The sequence below is a fragment of the Pseudorca crassidens genome, chromosome 1 (genome assembly GCF_039906515.1).
Source record: "Pseudorca crassidens isolate mPseCra1 chromosome 1, mPseCra1.hap1, whole genome shotgun sequence".
In the NCBI taxonomy this organism is placed as follows: domain Eukaryota; kingdom Metazoa; phylum Chordata; class Mammalia; order Artiodactyla; family Delphinidae; genus Pseudorca; species Pseudorca crassidens.
The window spans coordinates 12,481,768-12,505,197 of NC_090296.1; the positions used below are offsets into that span (position 1 = coordinate 12,481,768).

Consider the following 23,430-nt stretch of genomic DNA (forward strand, 5'->3'; position numbering starts at 1 on the left):
ACGGGGCCCGTCACAGCCTTCTCGCCCTTAGGAACCCTAAACAGCACTGCAGCACTACGCCCAGGGGACACTTTAAACAGCGAAAGCATCCGCCAAAAGCATGAAAATTCAAAAAACATAACAGACCACGACGAGGACACTTGTTTGAAGTATGAGAACGGAAACTAGAAGGCAGATTCGCCTTGCTCGGCGCCTCAGGTGGGAACATGAGTGTCAGAAGATCTTTCATCACTCTGTGCACGGCTGCAAATGACTTCCAAAGCACTATGACTTGGGGGTTACGAATAAATCTCAGCCAGTAGGCCAATTTGCAAATACAGAATCTGTGAATAACGAGGATTGACCATAAACGTCCCTTCGCTAGGCTGGCACCAACCGTGGCCGACCTGGACACGCACCCTGGTCACAGTGTAGGGCCCAGCAGACCCTGGGAGCTGCCGTGGCGTCTGAACTAGGACCCAGCACACCTCTCGCCCTGGAGCGCAGGCCAGGCCCCAGCTCAACACCCAGCCTGTAACTGCTGAGCCTGCTGGCCTGCCACCGTGGTCAGTTCCCGTCCGAGGTAGAGGACAGATCTGGGAGAAACAGGGGAGGACGGTATTAGTGGCGGCTGCAGGGGAGCCTCTGGCGCCCCTAGCTGCACTCTTCCCCGCTCCACGTCCTCATGTCCGGACAGCCATGCTGGGCCACGACTGCCACTGTCTCCTGCAGAGGTGAAGGGCGGGCTGGTGGGAGATAATAAAGGTGGCCTCCTGACCTCAGGGGTGCAAACGCAGTCCAGCACTAGGTTCCATCCTAGATACACACCAGTAGGCTCCTATCCCCCCATCCCCACTGCCGAGAGCCTGGTCCAGGGCTCCATCACTGCTCGCCCCGACCCCTACAGTAGCATCCTTCCGGTCTCCCCATGGGCTCCTCCCCCAAACCCCATGCCCTTCTTCACACAGCAGCCGATGCAAGCGGCCATGTGATTCCTATGCAAAAACCTATACCTCATACTCCAACGTTGGCAGCAGCTTTATCTGCAATTGCCCCAAATCGGAAACAACTCCAGTGTGCCACCAGGGGTGAATGAATAACCAAACTGTGAAACATCCATGTAATGAAATACTATCAACAATAAAAAGGAGCTCAGTACTGAGATACACAACACGGATGGGGCTCCAATGCCTTCCGCCAAGTGAAAGAAGCCAGACTCGCAAGGCAGCATTCACATGACGCTCTCAAAACAGCAGAACTCAAGGGTGGAGAAGAGACGAGTGATGCCAGAGTTGGGGCGGAGGAGGGGCTGACTACAAAAGGGCAGAGGGGAATTTTGGAGGGTGACAGAACTGTTCTATATCTTGACTGTGATGGAGGTTACCTGACTCTCTACGTTTGCCAAAATGTATAGAAAAGTACACAGAAAAGGGTGAATTTTACTCTATATAAATTTTACCTTGTTATGGCGTTGAAGTGTGTCCCCCCAAAAGATATGTTGAAGTCCTAATCCCCAGGACCTCAGAATGTGACCTTATGCGGAAATAGGGTCGTTGCAGATGTAATTAGTTAAGATGAGGTCACACTGAAGCAGGGGTGAGGGCCCTAATCCGATACGACTGACATCCTTATAAGAAGGGGAGACACAAGGACATGGACACACAGAAAGGAGATGGCCCTGAGACCAGGCAGAGACTGGAGGGATGCAGCAGCAGGCCAAGGGACCCCAAGGACTGCCAGGGCCACCAGAAGCTGAGAGGAGGCAGGAAGATGCTACCCAGACTCTCAGAGGGAGCACAGCCCTGCTGTCACCTTGATCTCAGAATGCTCCAGAACTGCGAAAACAAATTTCCGTGGTTTTAAGCCACCCAGTTTCTGCTACTTTGTCAGAGCAGCCCTAGGAAGCCAATACACAGCCCAACTTTAAAAATGGGGGGGACAAGCCTGTCTCAATCTCCGTGGCCTTCAGGATTCAGCCTAAGAGCCTCTGGTGCCTGGTCCCTCTCCTGCGCAGGCCACGCGGAGAGCAAACGCCAGGCACACTGAGCCCGCGGCACCCGCAAGAGGGCCACGCTGGGTGCCTGCTCCCACCCACCCACCCCCAGGTTTACCTGGGAAACTCCTAGACGCCACTCAGCTCGGCTCTCACCTCCCTGGGAAAGCTCCCCCAGATGCACCCTAGTCTGAGCAGGACACCCCTGAGCCAGCTGGGGACCCCAGCACTCCAGGGGACCATCCTGCACCCTGCAGGCACAGCACTGCCTGCCACTCCTGTGGCCCACAGGACGGGGGATCGTGGGGCAAGGCTGAGTTGTCGGGTACCTGCTGGACCAGCACTGTACAGGCCGGGGAGGGGCTCCAGGACTTGGCTGGGTGGGAGTCTAAGGGCGGGGGAGGAGCTGGGGGGCTTTGGCAACTACCCACACTGTGCCCCGCTCGGCCCTGGCCCTGCAGAGTGGAGCCTGGGCGAGGCCAGGTGTGGCTCTGGTTTCTCCGGCCACAGCTTCTGCTCTCAGGGCCTCCCGCCCAGAGTTGAGCGCGACGTCCTGCCCAGTCACCCCCCCTTCACTCTGCTACTCAGGCTTGCACAGCCCACGCCCCCTCTGCAAGCTCCTGGCTGGCCCCTCCCCGTCTCTCAGAGGCCCTCTATCCTGGTCGATCCCTCCTCACCTGTCTCCTGGGCAGTAACCTGCCATATATGCACTCAACGAACATTTTCCAAGCCTGTGCGGGACACTCCTCTCCAGCCCTTACAACTCTTGCTCAGCACGGCGTTCTCCGAGCCGCGTGCTCTGTGCCCAGCACAGTGCTGATCTGACAGTGACACCTGCCCGGAGGAGTCACTGTCTCTGCCCTTGAGAGCTTACAGGCTAGCGGGGCCACAGACAGAGAATACGCCGCGACAGGCATGAGGAACGTGGCTCTGACGGTGCCGATGGGTCTTCTGCTGGCCCAGCTGTTGTTTAAGCCACACTGGTGTCCCCAGTAGCCTATGCGTCACCTCTGTGCAAATTAGGAAAAGATGATCCTTGCTCCCCACGGATGCAGGCAACCCCACCTCCACTCCCGCACACACACTTGACTCACACAGGGCTTGGCAAGAGGAAATTTCAGTGCCCCCTTGTTTCTCTCTCAGCAGGTGCCTGTGGGCAGTGAACAACCTGCATGACTGCATGCAACAGCCCTAGAGGCTCGACAGCCTGGAAGGCTTTTGCAGGAGGTTGGAGGTGGGGAGTGTATGCTTAGTCCCCGAGGCAGGAAAGAGCTCAGCACTTCCCAGAGGCTGGAGGGAGAGGCAACCAGTGATGGCTGATGTGTCTGTGCCCACCCCGTCACCCATCTCTAGGGCCTCGTGCAGAAGAGCGGCCTAGGCACCTGCACAGAGCCTTGGGAAAAAGGCTGGGGGTGCAGCTGAGAGAATTTGGGGTGACCACTTCCCCTCTCTGAGCCTTATTTGTAAGTGGGGGCTGGATTAGGGGGTCACCAGAGCAACACTGAGCTCTGATGCCTGACGAGGCTAGAGCCAGGGATGGGGGTCTGCTTTGGCACGTGGAAAGAAGCCCCCTGCCCGCCTTTCAAACCACTTCAAAGGCACTCGCCCAGCCTTTCAAGACAGCCCACCCAGCTCAATCCCAGGTCTCACACGTGGCCTCTCAGGCAAAGCCCTGAGGCCCTCCTCATGCCCGGGGGCAGGGAGGGGTGGTTCTGGGCTGTGGGATGGCAGCTCGGAGCAGGGTCTTACAGGCTCCAAATGAGCCTGTGCTGTCCCTGGAAAAGGGAAGGCCAGTCCTAGGCGTCTCAGGACAAACCTTCCTCAAGGCTGAGCAGAGAGGTGAGGTGACCACTGAAGACCCCTGGTGGCCAGTGATCAGCACAAACCCAGCCTGGCACCCAGCAAGTGGTCAATAAGGAAGCCGTGAAAGAAAGAAAGAAAGAAAGAATGAATGGCAGCGGCCAGGCACTGTATCAGATGCGCCCCGGCTTTTCTTATGCCGGTGCAGTGGGAGAACCAACATCACGTCAGCACAAGGAGGGCTAACCTAGGAGAGTTCTCCATCTAAAGCACAGATGAAGAAACTGAGGCTGAGGGAAGCGACATGGCCGCCTCGCTCAGCAATACTGAGCCCTGTCAAAGCAGAGTTTGGGAGTCAGAACTGAAACCAGAATAACTAGTCTGAAGCTTCTGGTGAAATCTAAAACTCACGAACACTCAATATGAGAAAAAAAAAATGTTTGCAATGTAGTCCTTGAAATAAGAGGCTTAGTTGATGCAAAGCACCTCTCCCCTCTCCTCCTTTTCCTCCTTCCCACCTCCACTAGGAAATAAAGATTTGCAGGTAGCCCTGCAAGGCGGCTTTAGTATTTCTGGCATATACTCTGGTGCTATGTGACAAAAGATAACTGTGTGTGTGTGTCAGTTAGGATTAAGTTTGTGATAGAAAATCTAAAAGAACAGTGATTTAAATAAGGTAGATATGTATTCCTCTCTCATATGCAAGTCTGGGTAAGTAGTACAAAGCTGGGATGATGTGTCAACATGTCTGACACCCTTATTATATATTATATATTATATTGTTGTTGCTCTACTCGGCATAGCTTCCATTCTCAAGTTCACCTCAGAGTCCAAGATGGCTGCTTCAACTCCAGCCATTACATTCCAGCCAAAGGGAAAGAAAACAGAAAGCATGACCCTTCTCTTTAAGGACATCACCAAGCAAATTTTACACCCCACGTCCAAACTTAATCACATAGCAACACCTAACTGCAAGGAAACTGTTTAGCTAAAATTTATGCCCAACTGAAATTCAGGGGGCCAATCAACAGGCTCTGCTTCACTCCTGAACTCAAATACCCAAGATGGTGATCGATCTCAAAGAAATGGTCCCCGAACCCTAGACCCACATAAGTTCTCAGGGGCTTCATTTAAAACAGAGGGGACTTGGAAAAAAGTTGACATATGTCTATGCCAACTCCAACCATTAAAATGATTATAATACGATAAGGCCATCAAAGATGATAGGTAGGCAACATACGTCCACAGCATGGCATGTAGAAATACGTACAGGAAATAACACTCAGTGAAAAAAGAGGAACACAAGTCAACATATACACACAGCTCAAAACAGTGCACCAAAGATCGAAATTAAGTTAAACATGCACTTGGACTGGTGCAGCCTCAAAAAGATGAAGTGTTTGATGCTTTAAATTTCACCATTTGTGCGTCTGTGTGTGAATTTTTTCAGGCATAAAATAAAATATTTTTTGAAAATCAACAGTACACACACACACACACACACACACACACACACACACACACAGACCCCATATACAGAGAGGTAGCAGCCCCCACCTGGTCTCACAGCCCAAATAAGTAAGAACAGCCTCTCATGTAACAAGCCTGTGAGGTAGAGATCACTGCTTAATTGGCAGAGGAGGAAGAGGGAGGTGTCCTGGCAGGTACAGGCCAGTGACTTGCCCAGGTTGCCCCGCTCTAAGAGGGAGAGCAGACTGTGGTCTTCATCACTGTGGTAAAATCCACCTCTTCCACCTGGGCCCCAACTCCCTTTCTAGGCCCATTGCACAAAGAACCCTTCTTCCCTGTCCCCAGACCAAGCTCTTTAGGGCTCCCGCATACAACTTGTCCTTTCCCGTTTTCCCTGCTTCATGCTTTTCTCCTGTCTAAGACACCCTTCCCTGCATAAGCCCGATTTCAGTTAAAATCCTACTCATCCTTCAAGCCCCAATCCAGATGCCACCTCTGCCAGGAAGTCCTTCCTGCTCACCCCAGCCCAGTGTGACAGAGCCCCGGCAATTTTTAATACAGTGCCCTGTACTTTTATTCTGTGCATATCTCTCTTATTTTCCCTAGTAGATAAACTGGAAACTCCTAGATGTACAACAAATGTTTGAGAAATGGATGGGTAGATGAATGGATGGGTGTATGCATGGGGGAACAGATGGATGGATAAATGGATGGAGAGCTGGAGAACTGGATGGATGGATGGATAGGTGAGGATGGATGTGGAAGACGTTCATTGGGAAAAGAATCCCTGAATATACTGTAGATGGCTGCTCCGTCAAAATGTCAAGAACAGAAGAGCAAGCGCAGTAAACGCTGTCCTCAGGCGCCACTGGTAGAGAGTTAAGTCCTTGCTTGGAACCGCAACATCCCTAGAGAAATTTACAGTATCCATCTCTGACGCTGACTGAGATTAAGGAGCCTGGGGCCCTGGTAGTTGGGGAAACAGATCCCCAGTGCATTCCTTCTTGAGAACTTGCCCCTTTAGCCAGAGATTGTCAAATTGTGACTTTCAGATGCAAAGGCCTTTATTGCTCTGGTCCCTGGACGTGGGTGAAGTGCACATTTACTAACCCAGGGAGCAGCCCAACCCTGGGAAAACCTGTGCAGGGAACAGCCCAGCCCTGGGAAAACCTGTGCAGGGAACAACCCAGCCCTGGGAAAACCTGTGCAGGGAGCAGCCCAGCCCTGGGAAAACCTGTGCAGGGAACAGCCCAGCCCTGGGAAAACCTGTGCAGGGAACAACCCAGCCCTGGGAAAACCTGTGCAGGGAGCAGCCCAGCCCTGGGAAAACCTGTGCAGGGAACAGCCCAGCCCTGGGAAAACCTGTGCAGGGAGCAGCCCAGCCCTGGGAAAACCTGTGCAGGGAGCAGCCCAGGCCTGGGAAAACCTGTGCAGGGAACAACCCAGCCCTGGGAAAACCTGTGCAGGGAACAACCCAGCCCTGGGAAAACCTGTGCAGGGAACAACCCAGCCCTGGGAAAACCTGTGCAGGGAACAGCCCAGCCCTGGGAAAACCTGTGCAGGGAACAACCCAGCCCTGGGAAAACCTGTGCAGGGAACAACCCAGCCCTGGGAAAACCTGTGCAGGGAGCAGCCCAGCCCTGGGAAAACCTGTGCAGGGAGCAGCCCAGGCCTGGGAAAACCTGTGCAGGGAACAACCCAGCCCTGGGAAAACCTGTGCAGGGAACAACCCAGCCCTGGGAAAACCTGTGCAGGGAACAACCCAGCCCTGGGAAAACCTGTGCAGGGAACAGCCCAGCCCTGGGAAAACCTGTGCAGGGAACAACCCAGCCCTGGGAAAACCTGTGCAGGGAACAACCCAGCCCTGGGAAAACCTGTGCAGGGAACAACCCAGCCCTGGGAAAACCTGTGCAGGGAACAACCCAGCCCTGGGAAAACCTGTGCAGGGAACAACCCAGCCCTGGGAAAACCTGTGCAGGGAACAGCCCAGCCCTGGGAAAACCTGTGCAGGGAACAGCCCAGCCCTGGGAAAACCTGTGCAGGGAGCAGCCCAGCCCTGGGAAAACCTGTGCAGGGAGCAGCCCAGCCCTGGGAAAACCTGTGCAGGGAGCAGCCCAGCCCTGGGAAAACCTGTGCAGGGAGCAGCCCAGGCCTGGGAAAACCTGTGCAGGGAGCAGCCCAGGCCTGGGAAAACCTGTGCAGGGAACAACCCAGCCCTGGGAAAACCTGTGCAGGGAACAACCCAGCCCTGGGAAAACCTGTGCAGGGAACAACCCAGCCCTGGGAAAACCTGTGCAGGGAACAGCCCAGCCCTGGGAAAACCTGTGCAGGGAACAACCCAGCCCTGGGAAAACCTGTGCAGGGAACAACCCAGCCCTGGGAAAACCTGTGCAGGGAACAGCCCAGCCCTGGGAAAACCTGTGCAGGGAACAACCCAGGCCTGGGAAAACCTGTGCAGGGAACAACCCAGCCCTGGGAAAACCTGTGCAGGGAACAGCCCAGCCCTGGGAAAACCTGTGCAGGGAACAACCCAGCCCTGGGAAAACCTGTGCAGGGAGCAACCCAGCCCTGGGAAAACCTGTGCAGGGAGCAGCCCAGCCCTGGGAAAACCTGTGCAGGGAACAGCCCAGCCCTGGGAAAACCTGTGCAGGGAGCAGCCCAGCCCTGGGAAAACCTGTGCAGGGAGCAGCCCAGGCCTGGGAAAACCTGTGCAGGGAACAACCCAGCCCTGGGAAAACCTGTGCAGGGAACAACCCAGCCCTGGGAAAACCTGTGCAGGGAACAACCCAGCCCTGGGAAAACCTGTGCAGGGAACAGCCCAGCCCTGGGAAAACCTGTGCAGGGAACAACCCAGCCCTGGGAAAACCTGTGCAGGGAACAACCCAGCCCTGGGAAAACCTGTGCAGGGAACAGCCCAGCCCTGGGAAAACCTGTGCAGGGAACAACCCAGCCCTGGGAAAACCTGTGCAGGGAACAACCCAGCCCTGGGAAAACCTGTGCCGGGAACAACCCAGCCCTGGGAAAACCTGTGCCGGGAACAACCCAGCCCTGGGAAAACCTGTGCAGGGAACAACCCAGCCCTGGGAAAACCTGTGCAGGGAGCAACCCAGCCCTGGGAAAACCTGTGCAGGGAACAACCCAGCCCTGGGAAAACCTGTGCAGGAGGGAACGCATCTCTGCTCCCACTGGGGTCTCCTCTCCTCCCTGAGGGCTGTCCCTCCGCATCCCCTTTTCTCTTCTTTCTTTCTTGGGAAAACAGCCTCTTTCATCAGCCCTGACACCTCACATTGAATGGTAGTCGAGGAGCTGAGGTGGTGTCTAGCATTTGAAGTCCCATCTCTTAACTACGGAATACAAAGTTGAGATGTCAGAGTCGGTGATGAAATGGGGGCCACGTTCATGGGGCAAAGTGTCCCCTAAGAGAGCCCCTCAAGGCCAGCCCCTCAGTACCCTGGCCTCCCTCTCCTGGAATCCTGGGCTCTACACCCAGCCCCCACCCCCCAGCTCCAGGTTGGCGGGTGGAGCCAGGTTCTGGGGGAGCTCTCACCCTGCCTGGTCCCAGGATGTAGGACACAAGCGGCCCTGTCCTCGGGCTGGCGCCGTTGCCCTATAGGATGTGGCCTGAGCGTGCGCCGGTGCCGCTGCACCTATAGCAGCAACAGGCCTTGACCACAACCGCTCCGTAGGCCGTTTCTTCTACAAGGGAACTGACATTTCATAGCAGGCTGGGTGGGTCTTTCAAACACGGACAGATTGGGGTAGGGGCAGCCCCAGGAGCTACTGGCAAGATGGGGCAAGGGGCGCTGCCAACACTTTGGATGCCCCTGACCACCGGAGCTGTTCCAGCCACGGGGGACAGCCTCCTCCAAGCCCCGGCCTAGAGAGGCTGCTCGGGGCCTTGCTGGCAGGTGGGGGGAGACAGAGGTGGCGGCCATGTGAAGGGCTCCTCTGGACCTGCCCACTTCCTTTCTTCTCCTTCAAGGCCACACTGGCAGGAGGGAAAGGGCTGGTTTCGCTGTGTGTGTGTGTGTGTGTGTGTGTGTGTGTGTGTAGCAGCTTGGGGGGAGGGGAGCAGGCACACTGTGTCCTCGGCCCACCTCCCCGCCCCGCGGGGACAGGCTGGCCCTGCCAGGACAGCACTGGGTGCGTGTGGGGAGACCCGGCCTGCCTGGCAGGGAGCCCCTTCCCTCAGTCAGGGGGCCTGCCCGACCCCTCCCTTGCTGGGCCTTCCTTCAGACCTCGCCCCTCTCAAACCCCTACGGGAGCAGCCTTCCCAGCCAGGAACCCGGCAACACCAGGCCTCCACCACCTCCTCTGCACCCCCCACGGCTCCCGTGCCAGCCAGCACCAGGGCAGGCGCCACTCACGGATCCAAGTCACACTCAGACAGGCCACTCCAGGGAAACTTCCCAATCTGCCGACCCGGCCGCGCACGCTACCAGGAAGCCAGGGGTCCTTCCCCAAAGTGGGCTCCCAAAAGACACGTGCTTTTTGCAACACCAGTTTTTCAAAAATCACCCCACAGCAGTGAAGACATTTTCTTCCAGGCACTTGATCAGGGTGATGACCCAGAAGTCTCCATTCTGGGTCTTTGTTTCTTATGAAAGTATATTCTAGACTGTTGTATCAGAGGAAAGAAGAGCCGTCTCATCTCCGACTGGCACTCCAATATCGCTCCAAGACACCTGTTGGCCAGTAATTCAGGGAATCACTGAGTGTCAGGAGGAGCAGGGTCCTTAGAGGTCACTGAGTTTATTTCTCAGATCGGAAAACTGAGGCCAAGGGAGAGTAAGGGACTTGCTCCCTAGAGTACAATCCCAGATCAGCAGAAGGCACGGGACCCTAGGGTAAGCTCCAGCCCTACGGATGTTCCACAGCACGCAGTCCCCAAGCATCTTCCAAATCAGCAAAGGACGATACAACTAGGTCAACTCTCTGATTGCCAGGTGTGGCAGGGACGGGAGAGGGGCCGAAGGGGACACAAAATGGATAAATTCCACTGAAGCAGCTTGAGCAGTGTTTCCGACTTTTCTCTAGCAACTTTTTATTTTGCCCAAAGGACATTAAAACCTAACTACCACCATCAACGTGCCCAATCATTTCATAAAAGAAAGGAAGCTTAACACGGCAAAAAGACCTAACCTCAGAATAAGGAACAGTTCTGCCCAAGAAAAGATAGCTTGGCAACCTTGGCTGATACACACACACACACACACACACACACACACACACACACACAAACACAACAACACCTTATTTTCCCAGTTTCTCAGTGGACCACAGACCTTCATTTGGGACCCACTGACCAGCCAGGGTTCCCCCAGATCCTGTACACCCAGCTGACTCCATTCTTTTGGTTGAGGACGCATGTCTATCCGTGACCCAGAGCTTCACCTTCTCCCAGCCTCTCTTCCACAGAAGTGAGGGACACAGACAGGGAGGATAAAATGAGGGGAGGGGGGTCCCTACTCAATTCCCTGGGTGGCCAGTCCCCTCCTTGTTCCAGACTAGGAGAGGGGTGTGGTGGCCTCGGCCTCACCTCTTGCTGCAGAAGGGGAGCTGGATTCCTCACCTCCCTGATCTGGGCCCTCCTACCCCTGAGGTCTGGGCCGCCCTGCAAATAGTTCCAGAAGTTCAGGTGCTTCAGGATACAAAAGAGAAAGCTGCGAGGCCATTTTTAGAATCCTGTTCAGTATACCATCGTTTTCAAGCATCTACTGAGTGACAACTGTGGGCAGGACAGAAAGATACGGAGCAGTTCTGATCCCTTTTAATTGGAGGTTTATAATCTAAATAGGAAGACATAATATTTTAAAGGGGTTTTGGCTTCTCTAAAATCTCCAGCTGGCATGGATGGAAGGCTGCATGGAGGATGTGGCGGCGTCCGAAGGATAAGATGATTCCTGACCCCTAGCTCACTTCTAAAGGTGACTCCCGGGACTTCCCTGGTGGCGCAGGGATTAAGAATCCGCCTGCCAATGCAGGGGACGAGGGTTCGATCCCTGGTCCGAGAAGATCCCACATGCCACAGAGCAACAAAGCCCGTGCGCCACAATACTGAGCCTGCGCTCTACGCTCTAGAGCCCGCGAGCCACAACTACTGAGCCGATGCACCACAACTACTGAAGCCCGCAAGCCTAGAGCCCGTGCTCAACAACAAGAGAAGCCACCACAATGAGAAGCCCGTGCACCGCAACGAAGAGTAGCCCCCGCTCGCCGCAACTAGAGAAAGCCCGCACACAGCAATGAAGACCCAATGCAGCCAAAAATAAATAAATAAAAGAAAAAAAGAGGGCTGCCTTTATAAAAATAAATAAATAAAGGGGACTCTCTAGTGGAAGGTAGAGAGCAAGGGACAAACAGGAAGTTTGGGTCTTTTCTGGGTCACCTCTCCCGTGTTGGGGCTCTTTCTGGGCGTATAGGTGCCCCAAACTCCTAGAGTAACCTGGGATGAGGATGGGTCCCCATGGGCAGTCCCCTTCATACTCCTTGCCCCTTTCCATCAATCCCTCTCTGGCCCAAACTTGCCTTTCTTGTTCCCTGGATCCCCGCTATCTGATAACCAGGGGGTAGACCCCCTCCCTCCCGAGTCCCACTCTAACTGTCCCACCTGCAAGCCTTTGCTCAGGCACTTCCCTCCTCTGAACCTGCCCGCCCCACCCCCTTCACCGCTGCTCATTTGTCACTGCCTGGACGACACAACCTAGGGGACGACTCTCACTCAGGAGAGAATCTCGCCATGACAGATGGAATCTGGGAGGGGTCGGAAGGACGGAATTTGTGGTTGTCTTGCACCCGTTCTCCCCTTCCCTCTGCTCTGGCCCATGGCTGGGAGGCACCGCAGGCCAGCTCAGACTCCCGTCTATTAAAGGGAGCTCCTGGGGGGCCTGAGAGGGCAGCCAGGGCCCAGGGTGGGTGCCCCTCTTCAAATATCACACCCATTCCCGGCTGGTTTCCGATTTGGTTTCCTGATCTCCTAGATTAAAACGCAGGTGTCCTTGTATTTTAACGCTTGCTGTTTCAGTGAAGGCCACAGTATAGGCCTTTCTCACCTTCTGAGATGGCCCACACTGTCTGTGGAGTGTGTTTCTCACTTCTTACCTATCACTTTGTCTCACTGAATCCTTTCTGGGATGAGACATCAAGAACCTGAGCTTCATTAAGTCCTGAAACCAGGTGTGTGATCTCAGTTGGAAGACTGGGGGTTTTGGCGGGGTTCTAGTCCCGGCACGTGGGTTCAAGTCCCAGTCTGAGGTGCACGGTTTCAGAATGACATATAAAACAAGACTATCACAGTATTTTGCTATATTCTCAAATTTTCTACAAAGAACACGTGTTGTTACGTGTATAATTTTTTTTTAAAAGCAGTAAATGACAAAACCACCATGAGATACCACTTTGCACCTATGAGGCTACTAGTTAAAATAAAAAAGACAAGAGGATGGGCTTCCCTGGTGGTGCAGTGGTTAAGAATCTGCCTGCTAACGCAGGAGACACGGGTTCGAGCCCTGGTCTGGGAGGATCCCACATGCCGCGCAGCAACTAAGCCGGTGCGCCACAACTACCAAGCCTGCGCTCTAGAGGCCGCGAGCCACAACTACTGAAGCCCGCGCGCCTAGAGCCCGTGCTCTGCAACAAGAGAAGCCACTGCTATGAGAAGCCCGCGCACCACAACAAAGAGTAGCCCCCACTCAGAGCAACTAGAGAAAGCCTGCGTGCAGCAACAAAGACCCAACGCAGCCAAAAATAAAAATAAATAAATTTATTTAAAAAAAAAAAAGACCACAGTATAGGGACCAAGGCCCAGGATAAGGCCTGTCAGGTGGTAGGGGAGATGGGAAGGGGGCCACGGGCAAATGTGCTGAGACTCCCCTATCCCAAGCAGCCCCTGTGCCCCCATCCCCTGCACTCCTACTTGCTTCCCAGGGGTGCACTGGGGCTTCTCAGGGCCTGAATTGAAGGCTTAAGCTGGTGAGGTACCTTTTGCTTCCTGTGGGCCAGAGTCTCTTTTAGGGTCTGGAAGGGGGTCGGTATCCCAGCTGAGTACCAGCCAGAACCACCTGGGAGCATTAGCCCCTGACGGCAAAGAAACCCGGGGCAGTGAGCAGAGCGGTAGCTGGGACCCTGAATTCATCACTGGATCCTGTTCTGGGTGGGCCTTGCCTAGGAAGAGTCCCCATTTTAGAGCTGGGAGTGGCTGAGGGGCTCCTCAAGGGGACCTGCAGGCCCCCTGCATTATGTCAGGCATGAGGCAGAAAGCCAGGGCTCTCGCAAGCCCTGAGGCCTTGTGCAGGCAGCCCCTTGCAGGCCCAAGGCTCAGGACACCCGAGTCCTAGGCCCAGCTCCCCTGACCTTGGGCCAGGCACTTCCTCTTTCTGGGTCTCCGTTTCCTTGTCATCATATCAGGGGATTGGATGGGGTCTGTAATGGCCACATTTTTTCCAAGAGTGGAATCCTTTTTCAAATAAAATCTTAAACAGACCCTCAACTTATCAAACATATGAAAGTGCGTGGGCTCTGAGCACACACATCCGCAGGACCCTGCCGTCCAGTTCGGCGTCTGGCCGCCTGGCACTCACAGCTTCACCCACATCATCCCGACGCCTCTGTCTCCCACCTCGCCTCCAATCAACCCGCGCATCTTGCGGCTCCAGCTTCTCACATCTCCACTGCCCGCTCCACCCGGGGCCCCAGCCCTCTCTCCTGGCCACCACAGGCCCCCCCCTCTTCTTCTGTTCCTGTTTCCCCCTACAGCCTGTCCTCAATACAGTCCAAATCCAAACCAGGTCACCTCTCTGTGCAACACCCCCCCGCGGCCCCTGCTCACTCAGAGCACCCTCCAGAGCCTCTACCCACAGACTAGCCTTCTTCTGGCCTCTTCTCCCTCACTCCACTCCAGCCTCTCTGTGTCCGACACACAGACCACACCCCACACCCCCCAGGGGCTTGACTCACTCTCCCCACTTCCTTCAGGCCTCGGCTAAACACCGTCTTCTTGGAGTGGCCTTCCCTGACCACCTGCTACAGCACAGCCCCCAACCCTGACTTTCTGTCTTCTGGGAAAGTCACCTGCAAGCCGCCAGGGGCTTGGTTTAATGCTGGGCCCCCGCGTCCACCTAACGCAGATACTATTCGTTGAACGAACTTGAATGAATGGAGGGAGAAAAGTGTCTTCGTCCAGAGTACTGGGCAGCCTGTCGGCATTTTCTCCCCAGACAGCCTTTTCAACAAGAAGTAGACAGAGAGCTTGCTTGCCAAGATCCTCATACGCCTATTCCAGGGGTCTAACTTTCAAGCGACCCCCACCTAGCCCCTGGGTGTGGGGTGGAAGGCGTTCCCCTAGCTGTCTGGACATCATATTCTGCCAGCAAGGAGGTGGGGGCTTCGGGAGCCAGGTGGAAAGATGAGCTCTGATAAGGACTCAGGACCCAGCCCTGAGTGGTCGGCAAGCTCTGTGCGTGGCCTGGGGGTGAGGGGTCATAGATTATTGGTCCTCGTCATCTTTGGGCACTGCAACACAGGTAGATGTGCAGCCCAGGGAACAGAGGATGCAGGGGTGCGCCTGGGAACTGCCTTCTAGTATTTGAGAGCCAAGAAGGATTGGGCTCCTCTGAACAGGGTTTCTAATGGTAGAAGTTAGAAGGCAGACTTTCTTTGATATCTGCCTGTCAGAAAGGCTACCACAGTGGTGGCAAGTTCTCCATCACTGGAGGTATGCAAGTGCCTTTCAGGAATGTTGTCAAAGGGATTCCTGTACTGGGTGCAAGGTTAAATGAGATACTATCTCATTTAACTCTTCCAACCCCAAAGGTCCTTTTAAATAAAGCGACGTTTTTAGCAACAAACCAATATTCATCTAATATTTATGATATGCCAGACGCTGTTCTAAGCAGGCTTGTGTTGGTGTGTTAACACTTAGCTGCCTGTGGACAGCTACTTAAATATTAACTCATCCAATCCTCATAACCAATCTTAAGAAGTAGGTGTTATTATTATCCCCATTTTACAGACCTGGCCGAGGACAGTTAAACAGTCAGCAAACAGAGGGGTTACACTCAACAAACGATAATAGTTGTAATAATAATTATTAAACGTTTGCCCATGGGCCCATGGGCAAAACTTCTTATGCATTATTTCATTTAATCCTCAAAACAACTCTAAAGGCTGGTTACTATTACTTATCTTCGTTTTCTAGATAAGTATTGAGGCATGGAGGGGTTAAGTAACTGGCCTAGTAATGAACAAAGAAAGGCAAGGAAGTGGGCAAGGAGAGGTCATCCTGGGGGAAATATGGGAAGTCAGAGAGATCAGGACCCTGGCCCCTCACCTCCCCTTCCTTCCTGGGAAACTCCTGCTAGCTCCACCCATCAGTACTGGGTGTGGTAGATACTTGCCGCTGGGGGAGGCCCCCCTCCGCAACAGAATTTCCAGCTCCTCCAGCGGATGGCATTTGTCTTTCCACTTCCAGGGGAAAGCATCTAGGCAGGGCTTCCCAGCTGGGGCGGAAATGGGGGAGCGGGGACGAGGGAGACATTCAGATCTAGTTGCATCACAGGCCCCTCTGAGACACTCCCCCCACTAGCGTGGGGGCCAGTCACCTCCAGCTGCCCCCCAATTCGGGACTGCACAAGAACAGCTCACCCCTCCGTTTCACACAGCAGAGAACTGAGGCCCTGGGAGCTGAGGTCAGGAGCCAGGCCAGCGAGCAGCTGGCTGTCCATCACAGCAGTAGCCCGGGACTTTTAAACCAAAAAGCCAGGACTGGCTTCCCCGGGGGCGCCCATCAACCTTAGCCCCCAGAAAGGTTCTAAGAGGCTTTCCCAGGAATCTGCCTTTGAACCAGAGCCTCCTCACCCCCCTGAAGCTTCCCGGGACGTTGGCTGGGCTGGGTGGCACGAGGGAACCTACTTCGGGAGCACAGCCCTGAGCAATGTCCACAAGTCCGAGGTTGTGAGCTGGGGGGTGAGGGACATGAAACTAACTAGACGCCACAGACCCCTCTGGAAAGCTAGTTCCCAAACCGGTTCGGCTTCACGCATTCCAAGCTGTGCCTTCTCCCGGCGTGTGTGTGAAGGGGGGAAATCCCGGAGGCCACACGCAGTTCGTGCACCCTGGACCCTCCCCAAGCCCTGGGTTTCGCAAAGGCCGGTCCGAAAGTCACTGTCCTTAGACCTGCAAGAGGGGTGGGGGAGGGGCTCCCGGTGGGTCCTCGGTGTAGGCGGGCTGGTCAGCTGTTAGGCCGCGGGCGTCCAAACTTACGGGGACCCGGGACCGCCGCCCCTTGCCCTACCGAGCTCCAGCCCCCGAGGACGCGCACGGGGCACAGGCGGATCGGCGGGTGCGGGAGGTTGTGGGGGCCCGGACCGCGAGTGACTGCATCTGAAGTTCAGGCGGGACCAGAGCCCGGGGAGGGGCCGCGTCCACACAGCCCCTCCGCTTCGACTCTGACTGGTAGAGGCGCCCCTCTGGCACCCACCAACCTAGCCGCCGAACGTGCCAGCTGCTTTTCCGGCGAGCGACAGCTGGGCTTAAAAGTTTCGCCAAGTCTCGGAGTACGGCAGAGGCACCAGGGCCGCCCCCTTCCGCGAAGAACCGGGAGACCGGCCTTGGCCGTGGCCAGGGGTTCGGTCTCAGTCCGACACCCCGAGGTCCCGCAGCCAGGGCTACTCCGGAGCTCCGAGCACCCTCGGGGGCGGGGAGGGGCAGTTGGGCGGGAGGGACGCGGGCCGAGCGGAGCCCTGGGGTACCGAGGGAGGAGGGGGCGCCGACCCCGGACTCACCCCGCGGGGTCCGCGCACTCGGGCGCCCCGGCCTGTCGGATCATGCCGCCAGCAGCTCCGGGACAGTGAACGCAGGGGCTCAGGCACCGGACGGCGCGGGCCGCGGGGCCCCGGGCGCCCGCATGCCCCTGGCGCTGCCCTGGGGAAGGGCCCGCGCGGGCACCGCCGCCAGCCCCGCGCGGAGTCGGGAAGCCACAGCCGCCGCGGCCGCCACGCTCTGGGGCGCTCGCTCCCTCTACTTCCTGTATCGGAGCGAGCGGGGCTTTCAGGAAGAGGCTGGCCTTGGTGGTCAAGAGGTTTTTTTTTGTCAAAAGCCTTTCGGCGGCAGCTCGCAGGCCGGAGCCCCCCAGGGGCACACGGAAACCCCGGCAGCCGCGCCCGCGGGGCCGGACCTGGCGGCGGGGGGTGTCGGGCCGGGGCGCCGGGCGCGGGCGCTCAGCCGCGGGGTGCTGCCTCCGCCGCTCTGGCGTCTCCCGGAGACCCGGGAGAAAAACTTAGAGAAAAGTTTCCAGCTTGGCGAAGAGTCGCGTGGGAAGGAAGGCGCTCCCGCTCCGGACCGGCAGGTGGGGAAGCCAAGAGCTTTACGCAGGGCACTCTCCCGCTTTACCTCCTGCCCGAAGGAGCCTCGAAATCGCCACTAGACAGCCTCAGACCAGAGGCAGGGCGCCTCCTCCACATCTCTGACAGGTGGCCATGCTGCCTTCTGTTGGATGCCTCCACTGACGATGAACTCACTACCTCACAAAGCAGTCTGTTCCTCCACCAAGCCAGGCGTCTGATTCACCTATCCTGGGTACCACACCTAGATGGGAGCAGAGGGAGAAAGTCAGTCAGTTTACACAACTCTGGTGGGACCAGGAGGCCTCTCCTCTAAACGCCTGGGCACTAAAAACTGCCTCCTGGGCCCGGGCTGCCCTCAGAACATTTCACAGGAGTGGTCAGCACCGCACCCTACAGGGTGACCTCAGTCTAATGCAGGGTTTCTCAGCTTTGGCACTATTGATATTTGGGGCCAGATAATGCTTTGGTAGGATGTTTAGCAGCATCCAGGGCCTCTGCCCACCCTGCCAGTAGCATCACCGTCTTCTACAACCAAAAATGTCTCCAGACATTGCTACATGTCCCTGGGGGCCAAAATCATCCCGGTTGAGACCCACTTATCTAACTCCTTTATTTTATAGATAAGGAAACTGAGACCTAAAGAGAGGAGGTGACTTGCCCCAGGCCACACAGCAAGTTGAGGTGCAGACAGGACTGACACCCAGGGCTCTGGTAGAAACATCCAGAGACCTCTTTGCCCTCCATACCCCTGCTTGTTTACCTGCACAAGTGATAGTAGAAATAGGGCAGTACTCCAGAGTGCCATTATTAGTCCTTTGCTGTTCCTAAAACAAGTCCGTAGGCTACTCCCAGGGCTCCCTGGGCCCCAGGGACGAGGTCCATCTAACTCTCACACCTAGAGTCGTCTTTCAGGTCCTTCTAGGCTGACCTGGACTGTGCGCAACCTCACTCTTCCATGGCCCCCACAAATAAGGTTTCCTTCAGCTCCCTGGACCACCCCTGAGAAACTCAGGACAAGCTCCTCAAAGCCTGGGTTCCATGGAACCAGCCCCGAGGCTCTCACCACGTCCCCTCAGAGGCCTCCACAAGGCCCACTGTTCACCTGCCCTGTGAAGATAAAATTCCTCAGGGGGACACCGGATGGGACCCCCACCCTGACCCTGTTGCTAGTAACTGACCGAGGAAGAGGTTGCCAAGACTAAAATCTGAGAAGCTCCTTTCAGTTGTGGCCTCTGCCACCCTTGTCCTTAGATCCCTTCCTGGGTCCCCTTTTCACTCCCAAGTCCTCACCCCCACCACTTCTCTCCCTGGAATGGATCTCAGGACTCCTACTGGGAAGTGAAAATCTACTGCCGTTTGGGCCTGCAAGCTCTTTCCTTTACCCTCACCTTTTCTGGTTAACAGTACCCCAGTACCTGGTTTCCATTTAAGGAGTCACCCCTCCTCTGTTGGGTTCAGGTGGAGATAACAAGATTCTACCCCCATTTTAGAGGGAACACATGATTCTAGTCTGGCCAATCAGAGCCTTGCACTTACCAGGCCCAGTGATTGGCTCATGGATGAGCACATAACCAAAGTTAGGCCAATAAGATCCCTCCCTGGGACTTTTTGTTGGCACTGTCAGGAAATGCCAGCAATCTTCCCCCCCACCCAAGCTGGCCTGATGCTGAGAGAGTGTAACCTTGGGGCAGCCCAGCAACCACCTGGGCCACCATGTGGTAAAATTGTGCTCAAGAAGACAGCCAAGATGGAGGAAAGCAATGCAGAGAGACTATGCCCTATTGACATCCTCTGAGGCCTAGATTCTGAGATGCTTAAAGCCAGATGCACCATTAGACATCTCAGGTATGAGAACCAATACAGTCCTTTTTATTTTCTTTTCCCTTTTTAAAAGCTCGAATGCAATCTGAGTCAGGTTTCTGCTAGTCATCACCCAAAGACTCCAGGCTGTCCCTGATTGCAGTCCCTCCCTCTGCCTTCCACTCCCTGCTGGGTCTGGAGGATGTCCAGTTGTGGCAGGACTGTAGGAATGCAGAGCTAAACACTTCAACTAATTGTCCCCAAATATAAGAGGCTGGCTTGCCTCTCTGGGGTCCTCATGGGGTGGCTCTCACCTCCACATGCTCCTCAGGCTTCCCCTCCCTCTGCACAAGTGAGGGCAAATAGACTCATTCTAGAGGAGGAGTGTGGGAATTTGCAGGGGAAGGTCACCTCCAGGAGATCAACTCCAAGCCTTGCTAGAGTTTCTGGGGACTATTCGTGAAGAAAAACGTTTCACAGCACAGTCCTGTTTTTTAAAACCTGCCAAAACCTTGCTCTGGGTTGGATTACAGACTTTGAGGAAACAGAGCATATTCGTTCAACAGAAATTTTCCTACTATATAGAGTAGTTGTTGAGACTAGGGTCTTGAGTCAAGCTGCCAGGGTTCAAATCCCAGCTCTGCCACTTAGTGGCTGTGTAACCTTAGGCAAACTACTTCACCCCTCTGTGCCTCGTATTCCTCATCTGTGAGATGGGATAATAATAGTGCCTACCTCATAGGGATTCTGTGAATGTTGCATGAGCTAACGTGAGGGGCTTAGAACAGAGCCTGGCATGTAGTAAGTACTCAATAAGTAGTAACTATTATTTGTGCTATGACTAAGCACAAATGTATCAGTCAGGTCTCACAGGAAACAAATAGCACTTCTGATTAGGATTAATTGAGGAGGATTCAGTAAAGGTGTGGGAAGTACAAGGGACTGTGCTGCAACTCTCAGATCCGTCACCTCTCTCAGCCCAAAGATGAGGAGAGGCAGTGGTTACGAGACCCAGAAGCAGAGAGTCCTGCCCTGTAGAAAGGCCACCAGGGGAGAGGCTCAAGTACCCTCGGTCCAGGGACGCAGGAAAAGAAATGGTCTGAATCTCCTCCCTCCCAGTAGTCCCCCAGCAGCCAAAGCCAGCTGGAAGCCAGAGGACTTGGGAGCCCGTGGGTCAGTCCCTGTGGATGTGGCGTCCTTACAGGTCAGCCTCCTGGGGTGGAGAAAAGAACTGGGGTGGGGTGGAGTGGGGCAAGAGGGCAAAGCTGCGGAATAAGACAAACTGAGCTCAAACCCTACTGGGCTTTGGCTGGGAATCTTGGGCCAATGAGCCAAGGCACCAGACATGTGAGTCAAGCCGTCTCGATCCTCCAGACCAGCCCATCTGCTAACTAAATAGCGTGCAGTGAGCTCTGTCAATGTCACACGGAATAGGAGAATCACTGGACAAGCCCTGCCTGAATTCCTGACTGGGAAAATCGTGAAATCGAATAAAATGGTTGCGTTTGGGATACCTTGTTTTGCAAAAATAGATACAGAGAACAGCTCTCTTTCTGGGGCTTTTTCTATCTTCTTCTGACCCCTCAAAAGCTCCCACCTCTCTATGCCCTGTGACTTTGGGGAAATATTTTAAAAGAGGTGGAGAAAAGCTTTATTATGGCGAAATTAATCAGTATCCTTTGCGTGAGCCAGGAACACAATATCTGCGCCCACTGGGTAGGGGCTGGGGTGACCTGAGAACCAGGCTCCGGAGAAAGTGGCAGCCTCTTCTCAGTTCTCCCCAGCAGACGCCCAGCAGGAACAAGGGCCTGTGCCTGCCTACAAGGCCTTACAATAAAAAACGAAAAAAGTGGGAATCTGGAATTATTTTTTTTTTGGCTGTGCCGGGTCTTTGTTGCTGGGCTTTCTCTAGTTGCGGCGAGCGGGGGCTACTCTTCGTTGCGGTCCGCGGGCTTCTCATTGCAGTGGTTTCTGTTGTCGCAGAGCACGGGCTCTAGGCGCACGGGCCCTAGAGCGCACGGGCTTTAGCAGTTGTGGCGCACAGGCTCAGTTGCTCCATGCCATGTGGGATCTTCCTGGACCAGGGATCAAACCCGTGTCCCCTGCATTGGCAGGCGGATTCTTAACCACTGTGCCACCAGGGAAGTCCCTGGGAATCTGGATTTTTTTATAGGACTGTTTCAGATTTCTGAAACATCACACTGGCTAAAGAAGTATTTCTAAGCCCAGTTACCCCATGGATGCTGGCTTGGGATCTGACCGCACTCTGTACCTCCAGCCACTCTGGGACTCCATGTGGCAGGAAGGTGAATCTGACACAGGCATAGGTGTGCCTGGTGGAACCCCCAGGTGCACAGGGATTCCCCAGGTTCTGGAAGGGATGGGACCCTGACACATACGCTCTGGATCTCTCCCCTAAAACCGAGCAGAGTATCTTTAGCCCCAGTCTCGGGATTCTACCTCATTGTCCTCTCTCTGCAGGTCTCTGTCTTTCTTCCCTCCTCTCTGCAGACAGACCATCCCAATACCCTCAAGTTTCCAGGTCTCAGCCACCCCTTTATAGAGACTTACAGGCATCCTGTGCTCCCAGTTCCAATTCTCTGGAGAGGTAACCTGATTGCCCCATCTTGGCTGTGAGGGGTAGGCAATCTCAGAGAGAAAGGGTGCTCGTGAGCTGAGGACACACCCCAAAAAGCTTTTAAAGCAGCCCCCAATCTGGATTATTGGGACAGCTTCTTGTCTGGTGTCTCACTTCCCCTTGGCCAGCCCTACCCATCGCTACGGCAGAAACTGAAGGTTTCCAGTATCTGTCTCAGGGAACCTCTCTCCTGCCCAGTCACCGCATTGGTTCATCTGACTCCGAGGTTTGTCTCTGAAGCCTGTCTGCTCCCCACTGAGGTGCCCTCTTAACCTGCACTTGTTACATATTTCTAGACACTAGAATGTTCTCATGCCTCTGCTATCCTTAGTGTGAGTGCCGGCTCCCTAGGAGCAAGGAATATACCCTCCTTTTAAATTTTTTCTCTCCCTTCACCAGTAGCCAGTGGAGGGCTCTGCAAACAGCAGGCACTTAATAATCTCTTGTTGGCTAAATAAAAATGACTTGTAACCAAGGAGAAAGGCTTCTCCATTTCTGAGTCCCGTGTCATCGTTTGGATTTTCCCTGCTTTGTGCTGTCAGAAGATGAGCTAAAATTAGGGTCATGTATGTCCTTAATTCACACAAAGTTATGACACTAGTGAGTCTCTGGGAGGACATGGAAGGTCTGTCCTTGAGGAGCTTTCAAGCTAGTGGAGGAGACGCACCATAGGAGGATGTTCTTGGGTTTAAATGACAGAAAACCCTGACTCTAAGTGGATTGAGTACAAAGGAAATGGTCTGCCTCGTGTAACTCAAAGCCTGGCGATAAGGAAGTGCATCAGTTATCTACTGCTGTGTAACAAATTACTCCAAATTTAGCAGCTTCACACAACACATTCACTATCTCACAATCTCTGTGACTCGGGAGTCTTGGCACAATTTTGATGGTTGCCTCTGCTTCAGGGTCTCTCACAAGGCTGCAGTCAAGTTGTTGGCCAGGGCTGGTGTCTCGTCTGAAGGCTCAGCTAGGGAAGGAGCTGCTCCCAAACTCACATGGTTGTTGGTAGGATACAGTTCCTTGAGGGGCCTCAGTTCCTTGCTGGATGTTAGCTGGAGGCCATCTTCAGTGCCTGGCCATGTGGAAATGGCAGCACAGCCACTTGTTTTATCACAGTGTGCAAGCTGAGAAGGCAATAGAGAGAGTCTGCCAGCAAGACAGAAGTCACGGCCCATACAACCTAATATAGAAGTGGAATCCCATCCAGTGGTTAAGACTTCACCTTCCAGTGCAGGGGGTGTGGGTTCAATTCCCGGTCAGGGAGCTAAGATCCCACATGCCTCTCGGCCCAAAAAACAAAAACAAAAAACAGAAGCAATATTGTAACAAATTCAATAAAGACTTTTAAAATGGTCCACATCAAAAAAAACCTTTAAAAAATTGTGTCATATCTTTAGTCATTATGTTAT

At 54.6% G+C, this 23,430-nt stretch overlaps 1 protein-coding gene across 5 annotated transcripts in view; it reads right to left on the reverse strand.

Moving 5' to 3' along the window:
- The window catches only part of RIN3 (Ras and Rab interactor 3), a 121,442-nt gene extending 102,362 nt beyond the window's left edge, over window positions 1-19,080 (reverse strand). For 3 of the 5 annotated variants that reach the window (XM_067727294.1, XM_067727275.1, XM_067727299.1), the window contains exons 1-2: window positions 18,972-19,080; window positions 17,630-17,824 (exon numbers count right to left, since the gene is read on the reverse strand). In XM_067727294.1, coding sequence (XP_067583395.1) covers window positions 17,630-17,700 — 71 coding nt within the window. In that variant the 5' untranslated portion in view covers window positions 17,701-17,824; window positions 18,972-19,080. Of the gene's footprint in view, window positions 1-17,022; window positions 17,479-17,629; window positions 17,825-18,971 lie in introns of those variants that run through there. The other 2 variants (XM_067727285.1, XM_067727308.1) reach the window with 2 other exon arrangements.
- Between the last annotated feature and the right edge of the window lie 4,350 nt (window positions 19,081-23,430).